This window comes from Myxocyprinus asiaticus, chromosome 1 (genome assembly GCF_019703515.2).
Source record: "Myxocyprinus asiaticus isolate MX2 ecotype Aquarium Trade chromosome 1, UBuf_Myxa_2, whole genome shotgun sequence".
Lineage (NCBI taxonomy): Eukaryota > Metazoa > Chordata > Actinopteri > Cypriniformes > Catostomidae > Myxocyprinus > Myxocyprinus asiaticus.
The window spans coordinates 12,777,713-12,802,140 of record NC_059344.1 but is presented as its reverse complement, the minus strand read 5'-3'; the positions used below and the strand labels follow the sequence as shown (position 1 = coordinate 12,802,140).

Sequence of the window (24,428 nt, the reverse complement as noted above, 5' to 3'; positions counted from 1 at the left end):
GCAAAATTATCAGTTTCTCTGGAGTAACTATTTATTAGGTATGTGTTTGAGTAAAATTAACATTTTTGTTTTATTCTATAAAGTACTGACAACATTTCTCCCAAATTCCAAATAAAAATATAGTCATTTAGAGTATTTATTTGCAGAAAATGGTAAAATGGTTTAAACTATCAAAAAAGATGCAGTGTTTTCAGTCCAAGAATAATGTAAAGAAAACAAGTTCATATTCATTTTTAAACAACACTGTACTAATGTTTAATTTAGGAAGTGTTCAGAAATCAATAATTGGTGGAATAACCCTGATTTTCAATCACAGCTTTCATGCATCTTGGCATGCTGTTTTCCCCCATTCTGATGGTTGATGTGAACATTAACTGAAGCTCCTGACCCATATCTGCATGATTGTATGCACTGCAGCCAAACAATTGGCTGATTAGATAATCGCATGGATGATTGTTGGTGCCAGACGGGCTGGTATGAGTATTCCTGTAACTGCTGATCTCCTGGGATTTTCACACACAACAGTCTCTAGAATTTACTCCGAATGGTGCCAAAAACAAAAAACATCCAGTGAGCGGCAGTTCTGTAGACGGAAATACCTTGTTGATGAGAGAGGATAACAGAGAATGGCCAGACTCAGTCTACGGTAACTAGATAACCGCTTTGTACAATTGTGGTGAGAAGAATAGCATCTCAGAATGCGGTTCTGAGATGCGGATTGGCGCTGTTTTGGCAGCACGAGGAGGACCTACACAATATTAGGCAGGTGGTTTTAATGTTGTGGCTGAATGATATATATATATATAGATATATATATATATATATGAATTTCCCTAACTTTTTTAAAATGGCTATCTAGGTGAAGTTAAAGAGTGGGGGGAAAAGCCAAAAATAGTGAAATTCTGGGTACAGAAAACACATTCTTGGGGGTAGAAAAGTACCCCTGAAAAAAAAACAATTCTCTCTCTCTCTCCTTCTCTCTAATATATATATATATAAATAACTCAACAAAAAAAGAAACATCCCTTTTTCAGGACACTGTATTTTAAAAGATAATTTTGTAAAAATCAAAATAACTTCACAGATCTTTATTGTAAAGGGTTTAAACAATGTTTGCCATGCTTGTTCAATGAACCATAAACAATGAATGAACATGCACCTGTGGAATGGTCATTAAAACACTAACAGCTTACAGACGGTAGGCAATTAAGATCACAGTAATAAAAACTTAGGACACTAAAGAGAACTTTCTACTGACTCTGAAAAACACCAAAAGAAAGATGCTCAGGGTCCCTGCTCATCTGCAAGAACGTGCCTTAGGCATGCTGCATGGAGGCATGAGGACTGCAGATGTGGCCAGGGCAATAAATTGCAATGTCTGTACTGTGAGACGCCTAAGACAGCGCTACAGGGAGACAGGAAGGACAGTTGACTGTCCTCGCAGTGGCAAACCACATGTAACAACACCTACACAGGATTGGTACATCCGAATATCACACTTGTGGGACAGGTACAGCATGGTGGCAACAACAGGACTGGCATAAAGTGCTCTTCACTGACGAGTCGCGGTTTTGTCTCACAAGGGGGTGATGGTCGGACTCGCTTTTATCGTTGAAGGAATGAATGTTACACTGAGGCCTGTACTCTGGAGCGGGATCGATTTGGAGGTGGAGGGTCCGTCATGGTCTGGGGCGGTGTGTCACAGCATCATTGGACTGAGCTGGTTGTCACTGCAGGCAATCTCAATGCTGTGCGTTACAGGGAAGACATCCTCCTCCCTCATGTGGTACCCTTCCTGCAGGCTCGTCCTGACATGACCCTCCAGCATGACAGTGCCACCAGTCATACTGCTCATTCTGTGCATGATTTCCTGCAAGGCAGGAATGTCAGTGTTCTGCCATGGCCAGCGAAGAGCCCGGATCTCCCGTTGAGCACATCTGGGACCTGTTGGATCAGAAGGTGAGGGCTAGGGCCATTCCCCCCAGAAATGTCCGGGAACTTGCAAGTGCCTTGCTGGAAGAACGGGGTAATGTCTCACAGCAAGAACTGGCAAATCTGGTGCAGTCCATGAGGAGGAGATGCACTGCAGTACTTAATGCAGCTGGTGGCCACACCAGATACTGACTGTCACTTTTGATTTTGACCCCCCCTTTGTTCAGGGACACATTATTCCATTTCTGTTAGTCACATGTCTGTGAAACTTGTTCAATTTATGTCTTAGTTGTTGAATCTTTTTATGTTCATACAAATATTTACATATGTTAAGTTTGCTGAAAATAAAAGAAGTTGAAAGTGAGAGGATGTTTCTTTTTTTGCTGACACACACACACACACACACACACACACGTGGCCAAAAATTTGGAATAATGTACAGATTTTTCTCTTATAGAAAGAAACTGGTACATTTATTCACCAAAGTGGCATTCAGCTGATCACAATGTATAGTCAGGACATTAATAACATTTAAAAAAATAAAACAAATGATATATATAAAACAATTTGAATTTTTTTTATTTTTTATAATTAAATAATTAATAAACTACTTCAAAGAGTTCTCATCAAAAAATACTCCATGTGTAGCAATGACAGCTTTGCAGATCCTTGGCATTCTAGCTGTCAGTTTGTCCAGATACTCAGGTGACATTTCACCCCACACTTCCTGTAGCACTTGCCATAGATGTGGCTGTCTTGTCGGGCACTTCTCACGCACCTTACAGTCTAGCTGATCCCACAAAAGATCAATGGGGTTAAGATCCAGAACACTCTTTTCCAATTATCTGTTGTCCAATGTCTGTGTTTCTTTGCCCACTCGAACATTTTCTTTTTGTTTTTCTGTTTCAAAAGTGGCTTTTTCTTTGCAATTCTACCCATAAGGCCTGCACCCCTGAGTCTTCTCTTTACTGTTGAACATGAAACTGGTGTTGAGCGGGTAGAATTCAATGAAGCTGTCAGCTGAGGACATGTGAGGAGTCTATAGAGACTCTGATGTACTTATCGTCTTGTTTAGTTGTACATCTGGGCCTTCCACATCTCTTTCTGTCCTTGTTAGAGCCAGTTGTCCTTTGCCTTTGAAGACTGGTGTACACCTTTGTATAAAATCTTCATTTTTTTTTTTTTTGGGGCAATTTCAAGCATTGTATAGCCTTCATTCCTCAAAACAATGATTGACTGATGAGTTTCTAGAGAAAGCTGGGGTATTTTTTGTTGCCATTTTTGACCTAATATTGACCTTAAGACATGCCAGTCTATTGCATACTGTGGCAACTCAAAAACAAACACAAAGCAATTTTAAGCTTAATATAACAAAACAAATAGCTTTCAACTGTGTTTGTTATAATGGAAAGTGATTTTCTAGTACCAAATTAGCAATTTAGCATGATTACTCAAGGATAAGGTGTTGGAGTGATGGCTGCTGGAAATGGGGCCTGTCTAGATTTGATCAAAAATGCCTTTTTTCAAATAGTGATGGTCCTGTTTTCTACATCAGTAATGTCCTGACTATACTTTGTGATCAGTTGAATGCCACTTTGGTGAATTAAAGTACCAATTTCCTTCCAAAACAGCTAAATCTGTTCATTATTCCAAACTTTTGTCCGCCAGTGTATATATACATACATATGCATACTGTACATACAGTATATACTATATTAACACATCTCTGATATATACTTTATAATATCTATATGGTCTAAAGCATTTACTGATTTTTACTGTAAATTTACTGTTTATTAGCAAAAACTGATAATTTATAAATGATTGTTCCTACATTAATACTACATTAATAAGCTACATACAAATAGTAAGTTATTCATAACTTTATGAATTGCTATTCCTGTAGCCATTTCGTCACAGTCAAGTGTCTGTTATGTGAGTTTGTTGATGTACTGGATGTTTCCAGAGCGCAACTGCAGACAGTAGCGCAGTGTTGGTTGTGGGATTTTGACTTTATTATAAAATATTACTAGCAAGGTTAACCCCTTTTCATCATGCCAATACAGCTTTTTCTATCTGAATTTTAAATGGAAAAATCATGAAATATATTCCCACCCTATACTCCCAATATTCTGTTCTTTTGAGCAGTACTCTTTTTTTGTTTAACTTTTATACGAGGACTGAAAGACTCTCTTTTGAAAAGAAATATATGACACCCTGAATTAATAATGGAACTGTGACAAAGAGTAATAGACAGCAGCAAACAGATCATAATTCACTGAACTGAGAAGCGGAAAGCACATGGGAGCAAAATTCTAAGCAAATCTGCTTTGAGAAAGTAATATATTTTTGTTGTTGTTGAGAAATTCAAGGCTGTATCTATAATCTTCAGTGCATCCTAGCACTAAAACACAATGTTGTGCATAAATTTACAGAAAACAGACTATTGAGGCTACAAGTAAACAAAAAGAAAATATTGTTATTAAGAAAGATGAGTTAAATATAAAGTGTAATTTTACACTTACAGCTGATGTAATTTCTGCATGATGGTGCCACGGATGGCCGCCTCAGTGTGTATTTTGTTGTTTTTGTTTGTTTGTCCTGTGTTTAGTAATCTTTTTCCAGTCAGTTTTACCAGAGATGAACTGCTGAACATTCGACAGCATATATCAGTCAATCTTTTCCCGGATTTTGAATATTCGGACGTTTTGGGACAAACAACATATTCGGATATTCGGACAAACAACATCTCCTCACCCGCACAAACAAGGACTTTTCAACCTCTGCTGCCTTGTGCTTCACAGAAACCTGGCTGAGTGAAGCCATTCCGGACAGCGCATTACATCTGCCGGGCTTTCAGCTGTTCAGACCGGATCGCATCGTGAAGTTAACGGGGAAAACGAGAGGCAGTGGAACATGCTTTTACATCAATGAAAGTTGGTGTACAGATGTAACAACATTAAAGAAGATGTGCTGTCCTAATTTGGAAGTGCTCTTTATTAACTGTAAACCTTTCTACTCGCCGCAGGAGTTTTCCTCGTTTATTCTGGTGAGTGTGTATATCGCGCCAAACGCGTGTTTGAATGCCATGCTGCAACAGCTGGCTGATCAAATCACAGACACAGAACAACAACATCCGGACTCTGTTATTATTATTCTTGGGAATTTTAACAAAGCAAACCTCACACGTGAACTGCCCAAATACAAACGGCACATTACATGCCCAACCAGAGACAGAAATATACTGGATCACTGCTAAACAACAATAAAGGATGCATATCGTTCTGTTCCTAGAGCAGCTTTGGGACTCTCTGATCACTGTCTGGTTCATCTACTTCCAACCTACAGACAGAAATTAAAATCTGCTAAGCCTGTAGTAAGGACTGTAAAGAGATGGACCAATGAAGCAGAGCGGGAACTACAAGCCTGCTTTGACTGCACTGATTGGAGTGTTTTTGAAGCTGCAGACACCAATCTGGACGAGCTCACAGATACTGTAACATCATATATCAGTTTCTGTGAGGATATGTGCATTCCTACTAGGACTTATTTAACATTTAACAATGACCAACCATGGTTTACAGCAGAACTCAGGCAGCTTTGTCAGGCCAAAGAGGATGCTTACAGAGTTGGGGATAAAGTTGGTCAATCAGGCCAGGAACACACTGAATAAGGGAATCAGAGTGGCTAAAATAAGATACTCTGAGAAACTGAAAAACAAGTTTTCAGCTAACAACCCTGCATCAGTGTGGAGTGGCACGAAACAACTTACGATTACAGGACTCCTACCCCCAACCCTGTGGTGGACCAACAACTGGCTGATGACCTGAATGTGTTCTACTGCAGATTTGAAAGGCCCAATCACACACCCCACACCCACTCTGACCTTCACTTCACACAAACACACACACCTCCTGCAAACCCCTCCTCCCCCCTCCTGCTACTCAACCTGCACTTAAGATCTGTGAAGATGATGTGTGCCGTGTCTTTCAAAAACAAAGGATAAGGATGGCATTTCACCTGCATGTCTTAGATCCTGTGCTAACCAGCTGGCCCCCATCTTCACACAGATCTTCAATAGATCACTGGAGCAGTGTGAAGTCCCATGCTGCTTCAAATGTTCCACTATCATCCCCATCCCAAAGAAACCAAAAATCACAGGACCTTATGACTACAGACCTGTCGCCCTGACGTCTGTGGTCATGAAGTAATTTGACAGACTGATGTTGGTCCACCTGAAGGACATCACTGGACCCTTTCTAGATCCCCTTCAATTTGCTTATCGAGCAAACAGGTCTGTGGATGATGCAGTCAACATGGGATTACATCATATCCTGCAACATCTGGACAGGCCAGGAACATATGCAAGGATCCTTTTTGTGGACTTCAGCTCGGCTTTCAACACCATCATCCCAGCTATTCTCTGGACTAAATTAAACCAACTCTCTGTTCCCACGTCTATCTGTCAGTGGATTACCAGCTTTCTGACAGACAAGCAGCAGCTTGTGAAATTCACTTCCAGCATCTGTACAAACATCACTGGTGCCCACCAGGGATGTGTGCTCCCCCACTACTCTTCTCCCTCTACACCAACGACTGCATTGCCAAGGACCTCTCTGTCAAGCTCCTGAAGTTTGCAGACGACACCACTGTCATCGGCCTCATCTGAGATGACGATGAGTCTGCATACAGAAGGGAGATTAAACAGCTGGCTGTCTGGTACAGTCAAAACAACCTTGAGCTGAACAAACTCAAAACAGTGGAGATGATTGTGGACTTTAGGAGGAACCCTCCAACACTGTCCCCCCTCACCATTCTAAACAGCACTGTGGCAGCAGTGGAGTCATTCAGGTTCCTGGACACTACCATCTCACAGGATCTGAAGTGGGAGACCCACATTGACTCCATTGCAAAAAAGCCCCAGATGATGATGTAATTCCTTCGCCAGTTGAGGAAGTTCAACCTGCCACAGGCGCTGCTAATACAGTTCTACTCAGCAGTCATTGAGTCTGTCCTCTGCACTTCTATAACTGTCTGGTTTGGTTCAGCTACGAAATCGGATATCAGAAGACTACAAAGGACAGTTCGGACTGCTGAGAGGATTATTGGATGCCCCCTGCCCTCCATTCAAAACTATACACTTCCAGAGTGAGGAAAAAGGCTGGAAAAATCACTCTGGACCCCACTTACCCTGCCCACTACCTTTTTGAACTGTCGTCTTCTGGCCGACGCTTCAGAGCACTGAGCACCAGAACCGTCAGGCACAGGAACAGTTTTTTCCAGCAGGCTATCCATCTCATGAACAGTTAAAACTGCCCCTTTGAGCAATAATTAATGTGCAATACACAGCTTAGTCTTTTTATATTATCCAACACATCCTACCTCTCCTGCCATTATATTCCCTTGCACTGTATATATCCGATTTGTATTTAGATTTGCACTACGTATGTGCATGTATGTATTCATATATATATATATATATATATATATATATATATATATATATATATATATATATATATATATATATATATATATATATAATCTCATAGAACACCACATCGAGACAACCCCAGGGGTAGTGGTATTTAGTCGGCCCTACCGGTTTCCAGAATGCAAAAAACAGTTAGTACAGGAAGAATTTAAGGCAATGTTTGATATGGGCGTAATAGAAGAATCCCACAGCGATTGGGCTAGCCCGGTAGTTCTGGTACCGAAGACCAATGGCTCAGTCCGGTTCTGGGTGGATAATAGGAAAGTCAATGCGGTGTCGAAATTTGATGCATATTCAATGCCTCGTATTGATGAACTGCTCAATTGGTTGGGCACAGCTCGCTTTTATTCGACACTGGATTTAACAAAGGGATATTGGCAGATCTCCTTAACGCCGATGTCCCGTGAGAAAACGGCCTTCTACACACTGTTTGTGGGGGCGAGGGCATGGCCGAGTGTTCGTCTGGGGAGAGAGGAAGCGGTAAGGGTTTTCACCTGAGATGAATTGCTGCTAATTGTGATTTCTATGTTCACAATGAGAGACGGGACGATAATAGGCTGCCCAAAACCCCAGAGAGGGAGAGAGAGAACCCAGCTGACATGCTGTGTATGTGTGTGTGTTGGCCGTTGTCGGCTGCTATGAAGCTTTACCGTCAAGCTTGAGGTGGACGTGTTTGAGTTATAAATAAAAGTGACGTACCTGAGTTGGAATCGCTGTTCCCCGCTTCCTCATTTCATTGAACCTTTACAGTCTCGTTCTTTGAAAGATGCTTTTTTGATTAGCCAGCAAGTCTCAAGATAACTTGGAATAAACCTGGTATGTCAAACAGCATGATCACACAGACAATCCTACACTCTATAACATCCTGTACACATTTACAACTTACTTTTGGCACCCCTCTGTGGACATTTCACTTGGTAAATGGAGCTCACACGTGCCCATATGTCCAACAACACTTCCCAGTTTGGACACTGAGGGCAGTGTTCAAATTTCGGTAAGCACAGACCGAATTTTGCTTAAGAAAAGTCAACCTACTGTTTTCGATTTCACTGTGAGATCAGTCGGTCAACTTGAATAGGCAGAAAAATGGAAATGTACTGAGAAGTCTGACATGTTGCTCTGACAATAAACCTGATTTTGATCCCAAAACTTACAGTATCAGGCTAACCATGAAAGCAGTGGTCAAAGAACAGGACCTAGGTTTCGCAAGAGCTGAACCTCTCAGGATATATTAAATAAGATGAGAGTTGGCTCACGCTAGAGGTGTTGGAGGTCACAGATATCCGATCATCTTCCAGGCCCAGGCTTGGAGCTTCTTTACTGCCCAGAGTCTGAAGTTTATCAGCCAGAACTCTTCGCTGGGCCTCCAGCCGAGCACGAGCCACCATCGACAGGACTACCTGCTGCCTGCTGTCCTCCAGAACATTACGTTTACTGAACTGATACACCCTGAAAAACAGAAAGATAAACTCACACTAATGTAGTAAGGCTTACGAGACTTTGGTAAAGGTGAATTTTAAAAGTTCTTAATGTTTCAATTCACTTTAATTCAGTTGCTTTATCATTACTGTAGATTAGTTCTGCCAGTCATTTACAAAATAAACCCAGACAGGGTGATCAGCACCATAGGTTATTCTGCTTATAACACAGCTACTTACCACATAGTAAATAAATGAACGTTAAATATTGGTTTGATTTTAAATAACTTCATTATGCATAAGAAAGAGACTGTCAATGATCAATAAGAATCAGGGGCCGGATTCAAGAAAATATTCTTAAGAAAAAAAATTAAAGTTCTTAGGGAGTCACGTGACGCCATGCGAGGTTCGGACGTGTGAATGGCAAGCTCTGTGCATTTAGCTAGTTTTGATTCTTTTTGTGTCAAACCGTTGAGATTCGATACACCCTGATCCATAACTGTTCTAAGAAGACAATATGTCAAAGAATTCATAATCCTCGGGCTCTGGCGACATTAAAAGTCACTTACGTTCTTAAGCTGACGCCCCTCCGGAGGCCTCGAGCCATGGAGTCGATTTGGCCGGAGAGGTGAAAGAGATTCAGAAACAATTGTTGAATGTATTGGCATTGCTTACAAAGGTCGTTGCTGACTTGGAGGATCTTGCTGCAATATGTCGATCGATCATGGCCATGGAGACTAAATTAGAGACGGTTACAAGAGTGGCAGATGTCGAGAAATGGATCGATTATCTGGAGTCAGCAGAGAGGGAATTAGCTGCTAATCTGCTAGCGACCAAGGCAGATCTGTAGCACATCTGGGAAAAGTTGGAAGATATGGAAAATTGTAACTGGTGGAATAACGTCCGAATTGTTGGAATTCCTAAAGGAGCAGAGAGTCAGGATATGGTGAAATTCCTGGATGCACTCTTCCCGAATCTGCTCGTCATAACAGGCCATAAGCTAGAAATCGAGCAAGCTCACAGGGCCCCGGCTCGGCGATCTGCTGAGGGAGACAGGCCCAGATCAATTCTGGCCAAATTTTTGAGATCATCCGATAAAGATCTTGTGTTACGCGAGGCGAGGTGTAAAGGAAGGTTTTCTTGGAAGAACCACAGCATTTTCTTGTTCTCAGACTTTGCGAATTTGACGAGAGAAATGTGATCGATTCAAGTAATGCAAGAAACTCTTACATCAATGCAAGGTCGCTTTTGCACTGATGTTCCTGGCCAAATTGAGAATAGATACTAAGGATGGCCGTAAAGTATTTACATGTCCCCAGCAAGCAATGTCCTTCATAAAGAGTAAGTTATTTGTGGTTCTCATGTTGCAGCCAAGTGAGCCTGACTCACTGAACATCCACTTGATCGTCAGAGGAAGCTGAGTGCCTTTTTTGCTTATTTATGTGCTGGTTCTGCCTAGCGGCTGGAGTTTGTTTTTGTGTAGCAGCACTCCTTCGGGACAGTGTTGTGGCTGAATCTGCACATTCTTTGTGCTTACGCCTCCTGTTGGCTGGAGTTTGCTTTGTGGAGTATTTCTTGCAGGACATTGGAGTGATTGGGCCATTTGTTGTCCTCATGTAGCAGTTGAATGGGCCGGCTCACTGAACATTCGCTTGACTGTCCGAGGAAACTGAATGGCCTTTTTTTATTTTTATTATATACATATACATATATATATATACACACACACACACACACACACACACACATATATACAGGTGCATCTCAATAAATTAGAATGTCATGGAAAAGTTCATTTATTTATAATAATAATTAATAATTATAAATATATTTATTTATCACACATTATACATTTGCACATATACAGTGAAATTCTTTTTTTCACATATCCCAGCTAAGCTGGGGTCAGAGTGCAGGTTCAGCCATGATACGGTGCCCCTGGAGCAGATAGGGTCAAGGGCCTTGCTCAAGGGCCCAACAGTGGCATCTTGGCAGTACTGGGGCTTGAACCCCTGACCTTCTGATCAGTAACCCAGAGCCTTAACCACTGAGCCACCACTGCCCCAACTGCCCCACTGCCCCATTATTTCAGTAATTCAACTCAAATTGTGAAACTCGTGTATTAAATAAATTCAATGCACACAGACTGAAGTAGTTTAAGTCTTTGGTTCTTTTAATTGTGATGATTTTGGCTCACATTTAACAAAAACCCACCAATTCACTATCTCAACAAATTAGAACATGGTGACGTGCCAATCAGCTAATCAACTCAAAACACCTGCAAAGGTTTCCTGAGCCTTCAAAATGGTCTCTCAGTTTGGTTCACTAGGCTACACAATCATGGGGAAGACTGCTGATCTGACAGTTGTCCAGAAGACAATCGTTGACACCCTTCACAAGGAGGGTAAGCCACAAACATTCATTGCCAAAAGCCCCTACCAAGTATTGAGTACATATACAGTAAATGAACATACTTTCCAGAAGGCCAACAATTCACTAAAAATGTTTTTTTAATTGGTCTTATGATGTATTCTAATTTGTTGATGCATCAGTGGATGGAGGCATAACCCATTTCCTTTTATGGTGTGTTAAAATCCAGGAGTTTTGGTTGAAGGTACAAAGTTTTGTGTGTGACATATTGGGCACTCGGGTGTCATTTATCTCCAGACTCTGTATTTTGGGCAATAGGGCGGTCATCGATGTAGAGAAAAGACACATTAAGGGTTGGGTCCTAACAAGTGTCATGATCGCCAGACAGATAGTTTTAAGGGGATGGAAGTCGGCTGGAGCGCCCTCATTTCAGGAATAGTGCTCGGAGATGGGGAGGGTGGCAGCCTTTGAAGAAGGGTCATTTAGAAGACTGGGGAAATTGGACTTGTTTGTGGGGAAATGAGGCAGATATTTGGCGTTTCTGGAGGGCTCTCGGGGAGGGGCAGTGGAGAGAGGTGTAGTTGTCAATATGTGTGATTATTATTATTTTTATTTTTTTGGTGTGTGTCTATAGTCATGTATGACCACTGGGATGTTGTTGGGAGCCAGGGTGGGGTTGGGAATTGGGAGGGGGAGGGGTAATAGTGGGGGTTAATTGTTGATTCTGTGTATATATGTTTTGTTTTTCTGTGTTTAATATGTAAATCATTAAAAAATTGTTAATCAGAAAAAAGAAAGTTCTTAGGATAAATTATAAGAAGTTTGGAAGAACCTTCCTAAGTGCAATTCTTGAAAATTTTGTAAGTTCTCAAATATTTTCTTAAGAACATCTTAATTCTTTTCTTAAGAATAAAAAGACAGGCTTTGACATTGTCTGACCAGCCTGCTCATGGACTTGCCTTGTCTAATAGCCTACAACAAATTCAGTACTACAACACAGGTCAATTGTAATGATAAACTAATCTATTAATTTTTTTTTTTTTTTAAAAAGTAGCAAGCTCCTCGCAATAATATTTTTGAATGTAAGGTGCGTGAGATGTTTTAGTTATTAACGACATTAACCGTCAAAGGAGAATTTACTTGCTGCTAACCATTTAATAACTTTTAATTTGACATGGAGGAAAAGAAAAGAAACAAAAACTTCAGTAGACAAGAGCTGGATGTTCTTGTTGAGGGGATTACTTCAAGGAAAATGTTCTCCTTAGGAAGCTTGATAATTATATCACGTCAGAAAGAGGCGGGTAAATGGGAAAGGGTGGCGGAGGCTGTCTCCGCTGTGGCCAACTCCGATAGGGATGTGGACAGGGGGTGAAAAAGAAAGTCTCAGCTTTCTAATGTTATAATTATTATATTTCCATGAACTCTAAAGATTGCAGAGAGAGAGCGCTATATGCAGCACATACGTTAGAATTAGCATGATTGGTCACCACATTAAAAAGCTTCAAAACAACATTTATTGTTTGCATTTGGTGATAACATTTACATGGTTTACAAGCTGAAAATAAAAATATAATTAAACAAAACAGTCAAAAAAAAATGTTTGGTCTAAAATAACATTTCTATGTAAACAGCCCACTGCGACTTGAGACTCAACATGAAAAACCCAGTAAATTCATTAAACATATTACCTTTTACAATTTAAGACAACTGTGAGGTTATCCTAACTTTAAGATGTAATTTACGATGATATTTAAGAATTTTTTTTTTTTCAAGAATTTGAACGCTTCATACGTTTTTCCTTAAGAACAATCTTAAGAAAAAGATACGAACTTTCTTAAAGTATATTTGGGAATACAAAATATTCGTAACTTTTTTCTTAAGTTACAGATTAAGAAGAAAATGGTAGTTAAGAAGAAATTTCTTCTTAAGAACGTTTTGTGAATCTGGCCCAAGAGCTATGTAATAAATGTAGTTATTCTCAAATTTGCTAAAAGAAAAGGGCCCCAGTGAATCCAGATCCAATTTTAAAATATCTTTTAAATAAGAAACAAGTTTATTATTATTGTTATTTTTAAAGGATAGAAATTAACTAATGCTGCATTCCTTTCAACTCAGAAAGTCGGAATTTCCAACTTCCTACTAGAAAAAGTGCAATGGAACAGCACTTGAAGTCAGACTTCCAACTTGGAAACTCATGCGTAAATCTTCAACACTAGCATTGCAGCATTGTTTTTCAGTTGGGTTGCTCTGTTTACAGTCGAACACATGCTAAGATAATGGGAGCATTGCTGTTTTGTTTCCTTACACATCATCTTAGGAGCATCTGGCAATGATCCGAGATATCAAGCAGGAATACGCCACATTCGACTTTGAATGGAACGCAGCATTAGATCTGGGAACTCATCATCGACTCATTCTGCCTGTGCTGCACATTAACTTCTCAATAAAACTGTTAATGCCCAATAAATCAGAAGTAATCTCCAATAGTGCTGGACAGCCATAAACCATAATGTCTTAGCAGAATCCTCAATACAGCCTTATACTGAACATACATTCATGAAAGCACTCCTTATATTTGGATGCCCACAATATTTACATCTGATGGCATTGGCCCTTAAGGGAAAGTCATTAAAAGTTCCTTGTATCGCTCAGCCCAAAACAACACTTCTGAGTTAGGGCATAAGTGCCTTTAATTTCACTTTCATTTTTTGAAAGCTCAAATTTCATGCCTTAACCACACATTTTTAATTTCTGCTTCTGTGCTTTGGTGGTGTGGTTACAAGGGAGGGTAACCAAAAGGTCACAGGTTTGAATCCCTGGTTGTAAGAGCTGCATCCAACTACAATAAGGCACTTTCTGATTGGTCCAGGGTGATTGCACCTGAAATTAGTGAATTATACGTCGCATTGGAGTAAAGTGACTACAAAATGGCTAAATCTACTTAAAGGTGCACTCAGTAACTTTTTGTTCGTGTCATCTTGGACTTACAGTGACACCTAGTGGTGTGGATGCAGCATCATTCAAAATCAATAGTTTTCAGTTACAGATGCCATTGTAGAAATTCACTGTTCACAATCAGCCATAATTAATTTAATCCAAGAGCGAAAGTGTCCAATCACAAGACAGTTACTGAGATTAGCAAGTAGTATTCAGATGGTCATGTGATTCTAAAATGGCAGCCCCCATGAAGGCCCATGTTGAATAAAACAGCTTTTATAAGGTTAATGAGATGACTGGAGTCTTTACCTCATGTGAGTCATCATGATTTTATACATATGTTTCAAAATTACAATTCATTTTGTTAAGAGTAAAACTTTTTTTTTTAATGGGGAAAGAAATTACTGAGTGTATCTTTAAAGCAAATATAGAAACTCCCTTTTAAAAGTATTTTGTGCGTAGATCTAGAGTAGATGAGTGCAGTAATGTATTGTGGCATATGCAAGATCAGAAATTAACCAGGGCTCAGAGCAAAAATGCCACCAAAGTTGGAAAAAATGCTCCAGATATTTAAAATGAGGGGCAAAAAATGCCCATGTAGCACATTACTCTGCATTCTTTTTTTATGACTTATTTACCATTTGATATATTTCATTATTGTAGTTCTGTCTAGTAATGGGTTTAGCACTTCTGCAGACAATGTTGTGACCTGCATGCAGTTGTCAGATCTGAGAGGTGAGAGTTGTTGAATGTGCTGCTAATTGAAAATGTTTTTTTGAAAATGAAAACACTGATTTTGAATAAAACACTCCCAACAACTCCAAAACTTGAAAGAGTAATTTGTGACAGTAAACAGTAGACAGCTGTATATTCTCACATAGGGACCAGGCAACTATTTCAAATGTTTACCAGCAGAGCCGTTTATTGTTATATGATATACTGTATGTACAGCACTATGAATTATATACAGCTACTTTTGTATTTGAAATTGATTTGATTTCAATGCCAACAGCCACAATTGTTCAGATACAGATGTTGTTTTAATTTATTAAATCAATTACTGTAGGCTGTAAATGCATGACATGTTTTTTTTTTTTTTTATGTTATGAAACCGAATACAGCCTCATAAAGGTTAAAAAAAAAAAAAAAAAAAAAAAAAAGACCCTGAAAAACCAACTCCAGGAGCCTAATATTGCACCTTTAAAAAAAAAAAAAAAGAAAGAAAGAAAAAGTTCATTTCTGACACTGAGTGTATGAAGATCTCACAGGCTCACCTCTGGCCTATGTGTGCTGACCCTTCCTCAGCCTCCAGCTCCAGCTCCAGCTGGTTCACAGTAGCCTGCTGAGAACCCAGAGTAGAAGCAAGACTCATGAGCTCTTCCTCCACTGCAGTGAACCTGGAAGAGAGAGAGACAGAGAGAGAGAGAGAGAGAGAGAATGCATGAGGTAGGGATGCAAAATGAGTGCTTATTCAACAGAGGAGAGTCATAATGCAGTCCTTTGTCACTTGTTAAATGAGGAAACATGTATGAACCAAGAAGTGTGAATTTGTTTGTTTGCAATTTTCTCTCTCTCTAAAGGCCCCTTCACATGACTTTCGTCAAGACTTCAACACAAGAGTCAAGCACCTCTGTGGCACTACACATTGTGTTATTGAAGGGTGATTGTACAAGGTTGCTAAGTCGCAAGGAAGCAGGAAGTGTACATAGCAAACCTCTTGAAGGTGTAAATTCGTCAAAATGAAAATAAATGAAAAGCATAAAAAGATGTGACTGTTCAAAACACTCAGATGATGGTTACATTAACAGTATCATGAGCTGTGATAACTCAAGGGTTATGATTTCACTTCTGTCTTTCTATGACGTTTATGCTTTCACTCACACCACCATCCTGGTGTGCAGAAGGAAGAAGAGACTCACCGATGCTGGATTGTCTCCACTGTGAGCTCATTGAGCTGCAGATCTTCTGGCTTCAAACCCTCAGCATCTTCTAACAAACTGCTGTCAAACTCCACACATGCAGGAACCTCTCCCCTCGACCTAGCAGAGATGGAATAGGGATGGATACAGTAGATACATCATGTACTGCGATACATATCTCTCTAATTTAAAGACCCCATGAAATTAAAATTGGTGTTGTGTTTTAAAGGTATAGTTCAACCAAAAATGAAAATTAAGTTGTAATTTACTCACCCTCATGTTGTCCCAAACCCATATGATTTTCTTTCTTATGTGGAACACAAACAGAGAAATTTTAATTCAAGAACTTGCATTGTTTAAAGCTAAAAACAAATAACACATGTAGCTGTGAAGAAAATTCTCTCCTGATGCTCAAGAACGGTAAAAAGGCACAATGGATGTCAAGACTTTCACTGAAAAATTACTTACATTTCCAGTTGTTTTTCACCAAAATCTATCGTATGCCTTCGAAAGACTTTGAATAGGACGCACAAGCCGCACGGACTACTTTAATGAAACTTTTGGGTCCTTTTTTTTAAACTTTAAAGTGAATTGCTACCAACTATTGTTGTATTGTAAAGATGGACCAAAACCTTCACTAAAATTTCTCCTTTTAATTTCCAAATAAGAAAGAAACTCAAACATGTTTAGAACAACATGAAGGTGATATTTTGGGTGAACTATTCCTTTAACTCCATGTCTGCTTTGAAGCCATCTACAGTATATACTACTTAACTAACACTTGACAAAATTAACTTTTAGAAGTATTTATGCATTCAAAAGATTTACATTCTTCCTCTTCTGGGAAAATGAACCAAAATATTGATCACATCATGCTCAGAGTCGTAGACCAATTTTTGTCCAATAAAATAATGTGTTGAATGAGACCCGTTCTGCCTGTGCCTGGGCTGCACATTAACTTCTAGATAATACTGTTAATATTGGAGTCACATGACACCATGCGAGGTTTGGACGTGTGAATGGCAAGCTCTGCGCATTTTGCTAGTTTTAACACTATTAATGACATAAACCGGTGAGATTCGATCCACTCTGTTCCATAACTGTTCTAGGAAGATAATATGTCAAAGAATTCAAAATCCTCAGGCTCTGGAGACATTAAAAGACACTTACGTGCTCAAGCTGACACCCCCAATAAGGCCCGAGCCAGGGAGTCGATTTGGTCGGAGAAATGAGGGAAATTCGGCGAGAGGTGTTGAACATGTCAGCAATGCTGACGAAGGTCATTGCTGACTTGGAGGATCTTGCTGTAATACATCGATTGATCACTGCCATGGAGATGAAATTCTCTGAGGTGGTTACAAGAGTGGGGGATGTCAAGAAATGGATCAATTATCTGGAGTCATCGGAGAGGGAATTATCTGCTAATCCGCTAGCGACCAAGGTGGATTTGGAGCATGTCTGGGAGAAGTTGGAGGACATGGAGAACCGTAGCTGGCGGAATAATGTCCGAATCGTCGTAATTGCTGAGGCCGAAGAGGATCAGGATATGGTGGAATTCCTGGACGGGCTCTTTCCGAATCTGCTTGACATAACAGCCATAAGCTGGAAATCGAGTGACCTCACAGGGTTCCGGCTCGGTGATCCGCTGAGGGAGACGGGCCCGATCAATTCTGGCCAAATTTCTGAGATCATCCGAGATCAAAGATTTTGTGTTATGCGAGGCGAGGAGTAAAGATAGGCATTTTTGGAAGAACCACAGCATTTTTTTGTTCCTAGACCTTACGAAAATCAACAAGAGAGAAACATGATTGATTCAAGGAATGCAAGAAACTCTTACATCAACGGAAGGTTGCTTTTGCACTGATATTCCCGGCCAAATTGAGAATAGATGCTAAGGATGGCTGTAAAACATTCACATGCCCACAGCAAGCAATGTCCTTCATAAAGTCAATGGAGTAAGTTATTTTGTGGTACTCACGTTGCAGCCGAGTGGACCGACTGAACATTCACTTGACTGTTCGAGGAAACTGAGTGCCTTTTTTGTTTCTTTTTTGTGCTGGTTCCGCCTAGCGGCTGAAGTTTGTTTTGTGGAGTAACTCCTTCGGGACAGTTTTGTGGATGAATCCGCACGCTCTGTGTGCTTATGCCTCCTATTGGCTGGAGTATGTTTTGTGGAGTATTTCTTGCAAGACATTGGAGTGATTAGGCCATTTGTTGCACTCATGTAGCAACTGAGTGGGCCGGATCACTGAACATTCGTTTGACTGTTCGAGGAAACTGAGTGCCTATTTTTCTTTCTTTATGTGCTGGTTCCGCCTAGTGGCTGGAGTTTGTTTTATAGATTACCTTTTGTTGTGTAATTCTGTCTCGCAAATTTTTTATAGAAACACCGGACTTGAGCAATCTGATGGCAAAGTTGTCACGGGGGCTCTCGTAGGCATACATGGACTGTTTGAGTTTAATGGGATGGACGCCAGTTGGCGCTGTCGTGCGTGGGGTTAATGCACACGTTTTTCTTTTTTCTGTTTGTTTGGTTCTGGGGAAGTTCGGGGTTTGATTGTTGCACTAATGTTGGAATGTGGTCTTTATAATTTTGTTTTTGACACACAATCTATTTTTTCCTCATATGTCAAAATGTCAAATGTTAATATGAGTGGATTGCTCTCTCTCTACGTGGAATGTGAATGGGTTAGGGCACCCCATAAAAAGAAGGAAGGTTATTTCTCTTCTTAAGCGTAAGAAATATGATAGTGTTTCTTCAAAAAACGCACCTTTCAATGCAGGAAGCAGAAAAATTTGGTAAGATATGGGGTGGACATGTTTTCTTTAGTGCTGGCCCAAGTAAGAGCAGGGGAGTCATTACACTGATAAGTAAGCATCTACTATTCAAATATCTCAAACAGATTAAAGATACATTAGGAAGAGTCATTACTGTTTTAACAGAAATTCAGGGGCAAAGTCATATTTTGGCTAATATTTACATACCTAACGTTGATGACCAGGGCTTTTTTATAGATTGTGAAGGGATGTTGCAAGCCGCTGGCACCTCTCATGATATAATATTGGGAGGAGACTTTAATATTTTGATGGTCCAATCCTTGATCATAGTGAAGCAAAAGTGTGTAAGCCCCCTAAAGCAACATCGACACTTCACAGTATGTGTAAAAATCTTGGTCTTACAGATACATGGAGACTTTTGAACCCATCTGGTAGGGACTATAATTTTTTTCATCCGTTCATGAGATTTACTCTAGAATAGATTTTTTTTTAATTTTTATATCTAAGTCCCTCATTTCATCTGTTGTTGATTGCTCAATTGGAAACATTTTAGTCTCAGGTCACGCCCTGGTGTGTTTAGAGGTTTTGCCACATACGGAGAAAAGGAAATATAGTTGGCACTTTAATGTATCCCTTTTGCAAAATCCTGAATTCCAAGGCTGAAATTAATGTTTATATGAAGACCAACTGGTCTTCAGTATCCTCTGTGGGCATGGCTTGGGAGACACTTAAGGTGGTTGTTAGGGGCCGGATCATACAGTATGCCTCATTCACCAAAAAAATCGAAAGCACAAGAAGTCATGGAGTTGGAAGGGAATATTATAAGTGCCAAGGCAAAGCTGAAGCACTGAATGTTGTCTGATGGCCTCAGAAAATTGATCCGATTGAAATACAGATATAATACTATTTTGTCGTGGAAGGTGGAGTTTTGGCTTTTCAGGGCAAGACAGTAATACTTTGAGTCGGGGGACAAGGCAGGAAAACTTTTGGCTAGATATATAAAACAGAGAGAGTCTTTTTCTACCATTCCCTCAGTGAAATCAGCTGGTGGTGAAATATTTACCTCAGCCATTGCTATTAATAATGCTTTTAAAGAATTCTATCTTGATCTCTATAATTCCATGTCTTCCTCTACTGATGAGGATATTAGAAACTTTGTGGAACCATAAGAGCTTCCTAAACTGACGGCTGAACAAAAAAATTCTCTTGATTCTGAGATAACCTTGGAGGAGCTTGGCGAGGTAATTAAGGCCTTGCCTACAGGCAAGACTCCAGGGCCAGATGGCTTTGCCACTGAGTTTTTTAGGTCTTATGCTACAGAATTGGCTCCACTTTTGCTAGTAGTTTATATGGAATCATTAAAGAATGGAAAGCTTCCGCCAAGCATGACACAAGCCCGGATCAGTCTGATTCTTAAAAAGGACAAAGATCCAAGCGAGTGTAAGAGTTACCGTCCAACTTCCCTGATCCAGCTAGACATTAAAATATTGTCAATAATTTTGGCTAACCGATTAAGTTATGAGATCTCTTATACAGTGCATCCGGAAAGTATTCACAGCGCTTCACTTTTTCCACATTTTGTTATGTTACAGCCTTATTCCAAAATGGATTAAATTAATTATTTTCCCAAAATTCTACAAACAATACCCCATAATGACAACATGAAAGAAGTTTGTTTGAAATCTTTGCAAATTTATTAAAAATAAAAAATGAAAAAAAAAATCACATGTACATATGTATTCACAGCCTTTGCTCAATACTTTGTTGAAGCACCTTTGGCAGCAATTACAGCCTCAAGTATTTTTGAGTATGATGCTACAAGCTTGGCACACCTATTTTTGGGCAGTTTCTCCCATTCTTCTTTGCAGGACCTCTCAAGCTCCATCAGGTTGGATGGGGAGCATCGGTGCACAGCCATTTTCAGATCTCTCCAGAGATGTTCAATCGGGTTCAAGTCTGGGCTCTGGCTGGGCCACTCAAGGACATTCACAGAGTTGTCCCAGAGCCACTCCTTTGTTATCTTGGCTGTGTGCTTAGGGACGTTGTCCTGTTGGAAGATGAACCTTCACCCCGGTCTGAGGTCCAGAGCGCTCTGGAGCAGGTTTTCATCAAAGATGTCTCTGTACATTGCTGGATTCATCTTTCCCTTGATCCTGACTAGTCTCCCAGTTCCTGAGGCTGAAAAACATCCCCACAGCATGATGCTGCCACCACCATGCTTCACTGCAGGGATGGTATTGGCCAGGTGATGAGCAGTGCCTGGTTTCCTCCAGACATGATGCTTGCCATTCAGGCCAAAGAGTTCAATCTTTGTTTCTCATGGTCTGAGTGTCCTTCAGGTGCCTTTTGGCAAACTCCAGACGGGCTGTCATGTGCCTTTTACTGAGGAGTGGCTTCCGTCTGGCCACTCTACCATACAGGCCTGATTGGTGGAGTGCTGCAGAGATGGTTGTTCTTCTGGAAGGTCCTCCTCTCTCCACAGAGAAATGCTGGAGCTCTGTCAGAGTGACCATCGGGTTCTTGGTCACCTCCCTGACTAAGGCCCTTCTCCCCTGATCGCTCAGTTTGGCCAGGCAGCCAGCTCTAGGAAGAGTCCTGGTGGTTTCAAACTTCTTCCATTTATGGATAATGCTCATTAGGACCTTCAATGCTGCAGAAATTTTTCTGTACCCTTCCCCAGATCTGTGCCTTGATACAATCCTGTCTCGGAGGTCTACAGACAATTCCTTGGACTTCATGGCTTGGTTTGTGCTCTGACATGCACTGTTAACTGTGGGACCTTATATAGACAGGTGTGTGCCTTTCCAAATCATGTCCAATCAACTGAATTTACCACAGGTGGACAATCAAGTTGTAGAAACATCTCAAGGATGATCAGTGGAAACAGGATGCACCTGAGCTCAATTTTGAGTGTCATGGTAAAGGCTGTGAATACTTATGTACATGTGATTTTTTTATTTTTTTATTTTTAATAAATTTGCAAAGATTTCAAAGCAAATGTCTTTCACGTTGTCATTATGGGGTATTGTTTGTAGAATTTTGAGGAAAATAATGAATTTAATCCATTTTGGAATAAGGCTGTAACATAACAAAACGTGGAAAAAGTGAAGCGCTGTGAATACTTTCCAGATGCACTGTACATATAGATCAGGTGGGGCTTATTCGGGGCCGTAGCTCCTCTGATAACATAAGGCATTTCATCAATATCATGTGGTCAGTGGCGAATGATCAGACTCCAGTCGCTGCCATCTCACTTGACGCCAAAAAGGCATTTGATATGGTAGAATGGGATTATCTTTTTAAGATTTTGGAAATGTACGGGTACAGGAATACTTTTATTGGTTGGGTTAAATTACTTTATAGACACCCGGTAGTGGCGGTACAAACAAAGGGATTAATTTCAGATTATTTTTCTCTGGACAGGGGCACCCGGCAGGGTTGCCCTCTTTCCCCATTATTGTTCTGTCTTGCCCTGGAACCATTAGCAGCCGCGATAAGAAAGGAGGATGATTTTCCAGGGGTGGTGGTGGGAGGTGTGGCGCATAAGCTTTTGCTTTACGCAGATGATATTTTATTATTTCTCTCTGACCTTACTAGATCTATGCCTTGCCTCCACAGAATTATTAATTCCTTTTCGAAATTCTCAGGATACAGAGTTAATTGGTCTAAATCCGAAGCTTTGACTCTGACATCATACTGCCCAGTAACGGATTTTCAGCTGGGCGCCTTCCAGTGGCCCAAACAGGGCATTAAGTATTTGGGTATTTTATTCCCAGCAAATTTGTGTGATTTATTTAGAGTTGATTTTGACCCTTTAATAAAAAGGTTTTTGAGCGATGTGGGCAGGTGGGCATCATTACATTTATCTATGATTGGGAAGGTTAACAAATGAATTGTATTCCAAAATTCAACTACCTGCTACAGTCTCTCTTTATAGATGTCCCCCTCTCTTACTTCAAGCAATTTAATAGCATAGTGAAGTCCTTCATTTGGAATGGTAAACGTCCCAGATTACATTTCAGTAAATTGCATAGGCCAATTGACAAAGTTGGGCTAGGCCTACCCAAGATTTTGTTTTATTATTATGCATTCGGTCTCAGACATTTGGATCACTGGTCACTTCCACATGAGAGAGCCCCTACCTGGTTTTGTATTGAACAGGAAGTTCTTGCCCCTATTTCACCATTGCAAAGCCTTTCTATCAAACTATCAGAGAAGTTAAGTTACACCCCGTTATTTCGCATTTGCACTCGGTATGGATAAAAGTGTCCAGAGTGTTTAATTCTGACATTTATTTAAATGTTGCCTCGAGCATATGGCTGAACCCAAAATTATGTATTAATAAGTCCCCTTTCTGCTGGTCAGAGTGGATTGTGAGGGAGGTTAATACACTCAGTGACCTATATGAGAGTGGAATGTTGCGAACCTTTGAAAATTTGGTTCAACATTTTGGGATTCCCAAATCTCGGTTCTTTAGGTATTTACAGCTGCACCACCTGCTCTGCACTATTTTCTGGGAGTAGCATACACCCCCCTAAAGCGGCAGATACTCTGGGAGTGGTGATTACTGCTTTTGGAAAAGGTTATGAGGCATCAGTGTATTACTCCCTGCTAATTCAGAGTCTGGGGGACGGCATTTTAACTTCTATCAAGAGATTATGGGAGAAAGATTTAAACTTGGAGGGAGTATGGGCTAGGATTCTAAAAAACATCAAGTCTGCATCTAGAGATGCAAGGGTATGCCTTATGCAATTCAAGATTTTAAATAGATTTTATTGGACCCCCTCTAGATTGTATAGGTTTGGTCTTAAAGACACACCCACCTGCTGGCGATGCCAATCAGAAGATTGAGACACAACCCATGTTTTTTGGTGGTGCGTTATGATCCAAGAATTTTGGTTGAAGGTTCAGAGTTTTATGTGTGACGTATTGGGCACTCAAATTTCATTTTGCCCCAGACTCTGTATTTTAGGCGATGGGGCAGTCATCAATATAGGGGATAAACACAGAAAAAATTGGGTCCTAACCAGTGTTATAATTGGCAGCCAGATTGTTTTAAGGGGATGAAAGTCGGCTCGAGCGCCCTCATTTCAAGAATGGTGCACTGAGATGGGGAGGGTGGCGGCTTTTGAGGAAGTGTCATGTAGAAGGCTGGGGAACTTGGATTCGTTTGATGGGAAATGGGGCAGCTATTTGGTGTTCTTGGAGGGCTCTCAGGGAGGGACAGTGGAGAGAAAAGTATAGTTTTAAATGTGTGTGATTATTTTATTTATTTTTTTGTTTGTGTGTATACTCATGTGTGACCACAGGAATGATTGTTGAGGGTCAGGGTGGGGTTGTGGATTGGGAGGGGAGGGGTAATAGTGGGGGTTAAATGTTGATTCTGTGAATATATGTTTTGCTTTTCTTTGTTAATTGTATGAATCAATAAATACTGTTAATCAGAAAAAATAAATTATACTGTTAATGCCAAATAAATCAGAAGTAATCTCCAATAATGCTGGACAGCCATAAACCATTATGTATTAGCAGAATCCTCAATACAGCCTTACACTGACCATTCATTCATGAAAGCACTCC

At 40.3% G+C, this 24,428-nt stretch overlaps 1 protein-coding gene across 2 annotated transcripts in view; it reads right to left on the bottom strand.

Annotated features, from left to right (window-relative positions):
* The window catches only part of LOC127445513 (tyrosine-protein kinase Fes/Fps-like), a 53,023-nt gene that overhangs the window by 14,104 nt on the left and 14,491 nt on the right, over positions 1–24,428 (bottom strand). For both annotated transcript variants that reach the window (XR_007898003.1, XM_051705657.1), the window contains exons 7-9: positions 16,071–16,190; positions 15,426–15,548; positions 8,683–8,875 (exon numbers count right to left, since the gene is read on the bottom strand). Coding sequence is in view for 1 of the 2 variants with exons in the window: in XM_051705657.1 (XP_051561617.1) it covers positions 8,683–8,875; positions 15,426–15,548; positions 16,071–16,190 (436 nt within the window). In the remaining variant the exon portion in view is untranslated. The remainder of the gene's footprint in view (positions 1–8,682; positions 8,876–15,425; positions 15,549–16,070; positions 16,191–24,428) is intronic.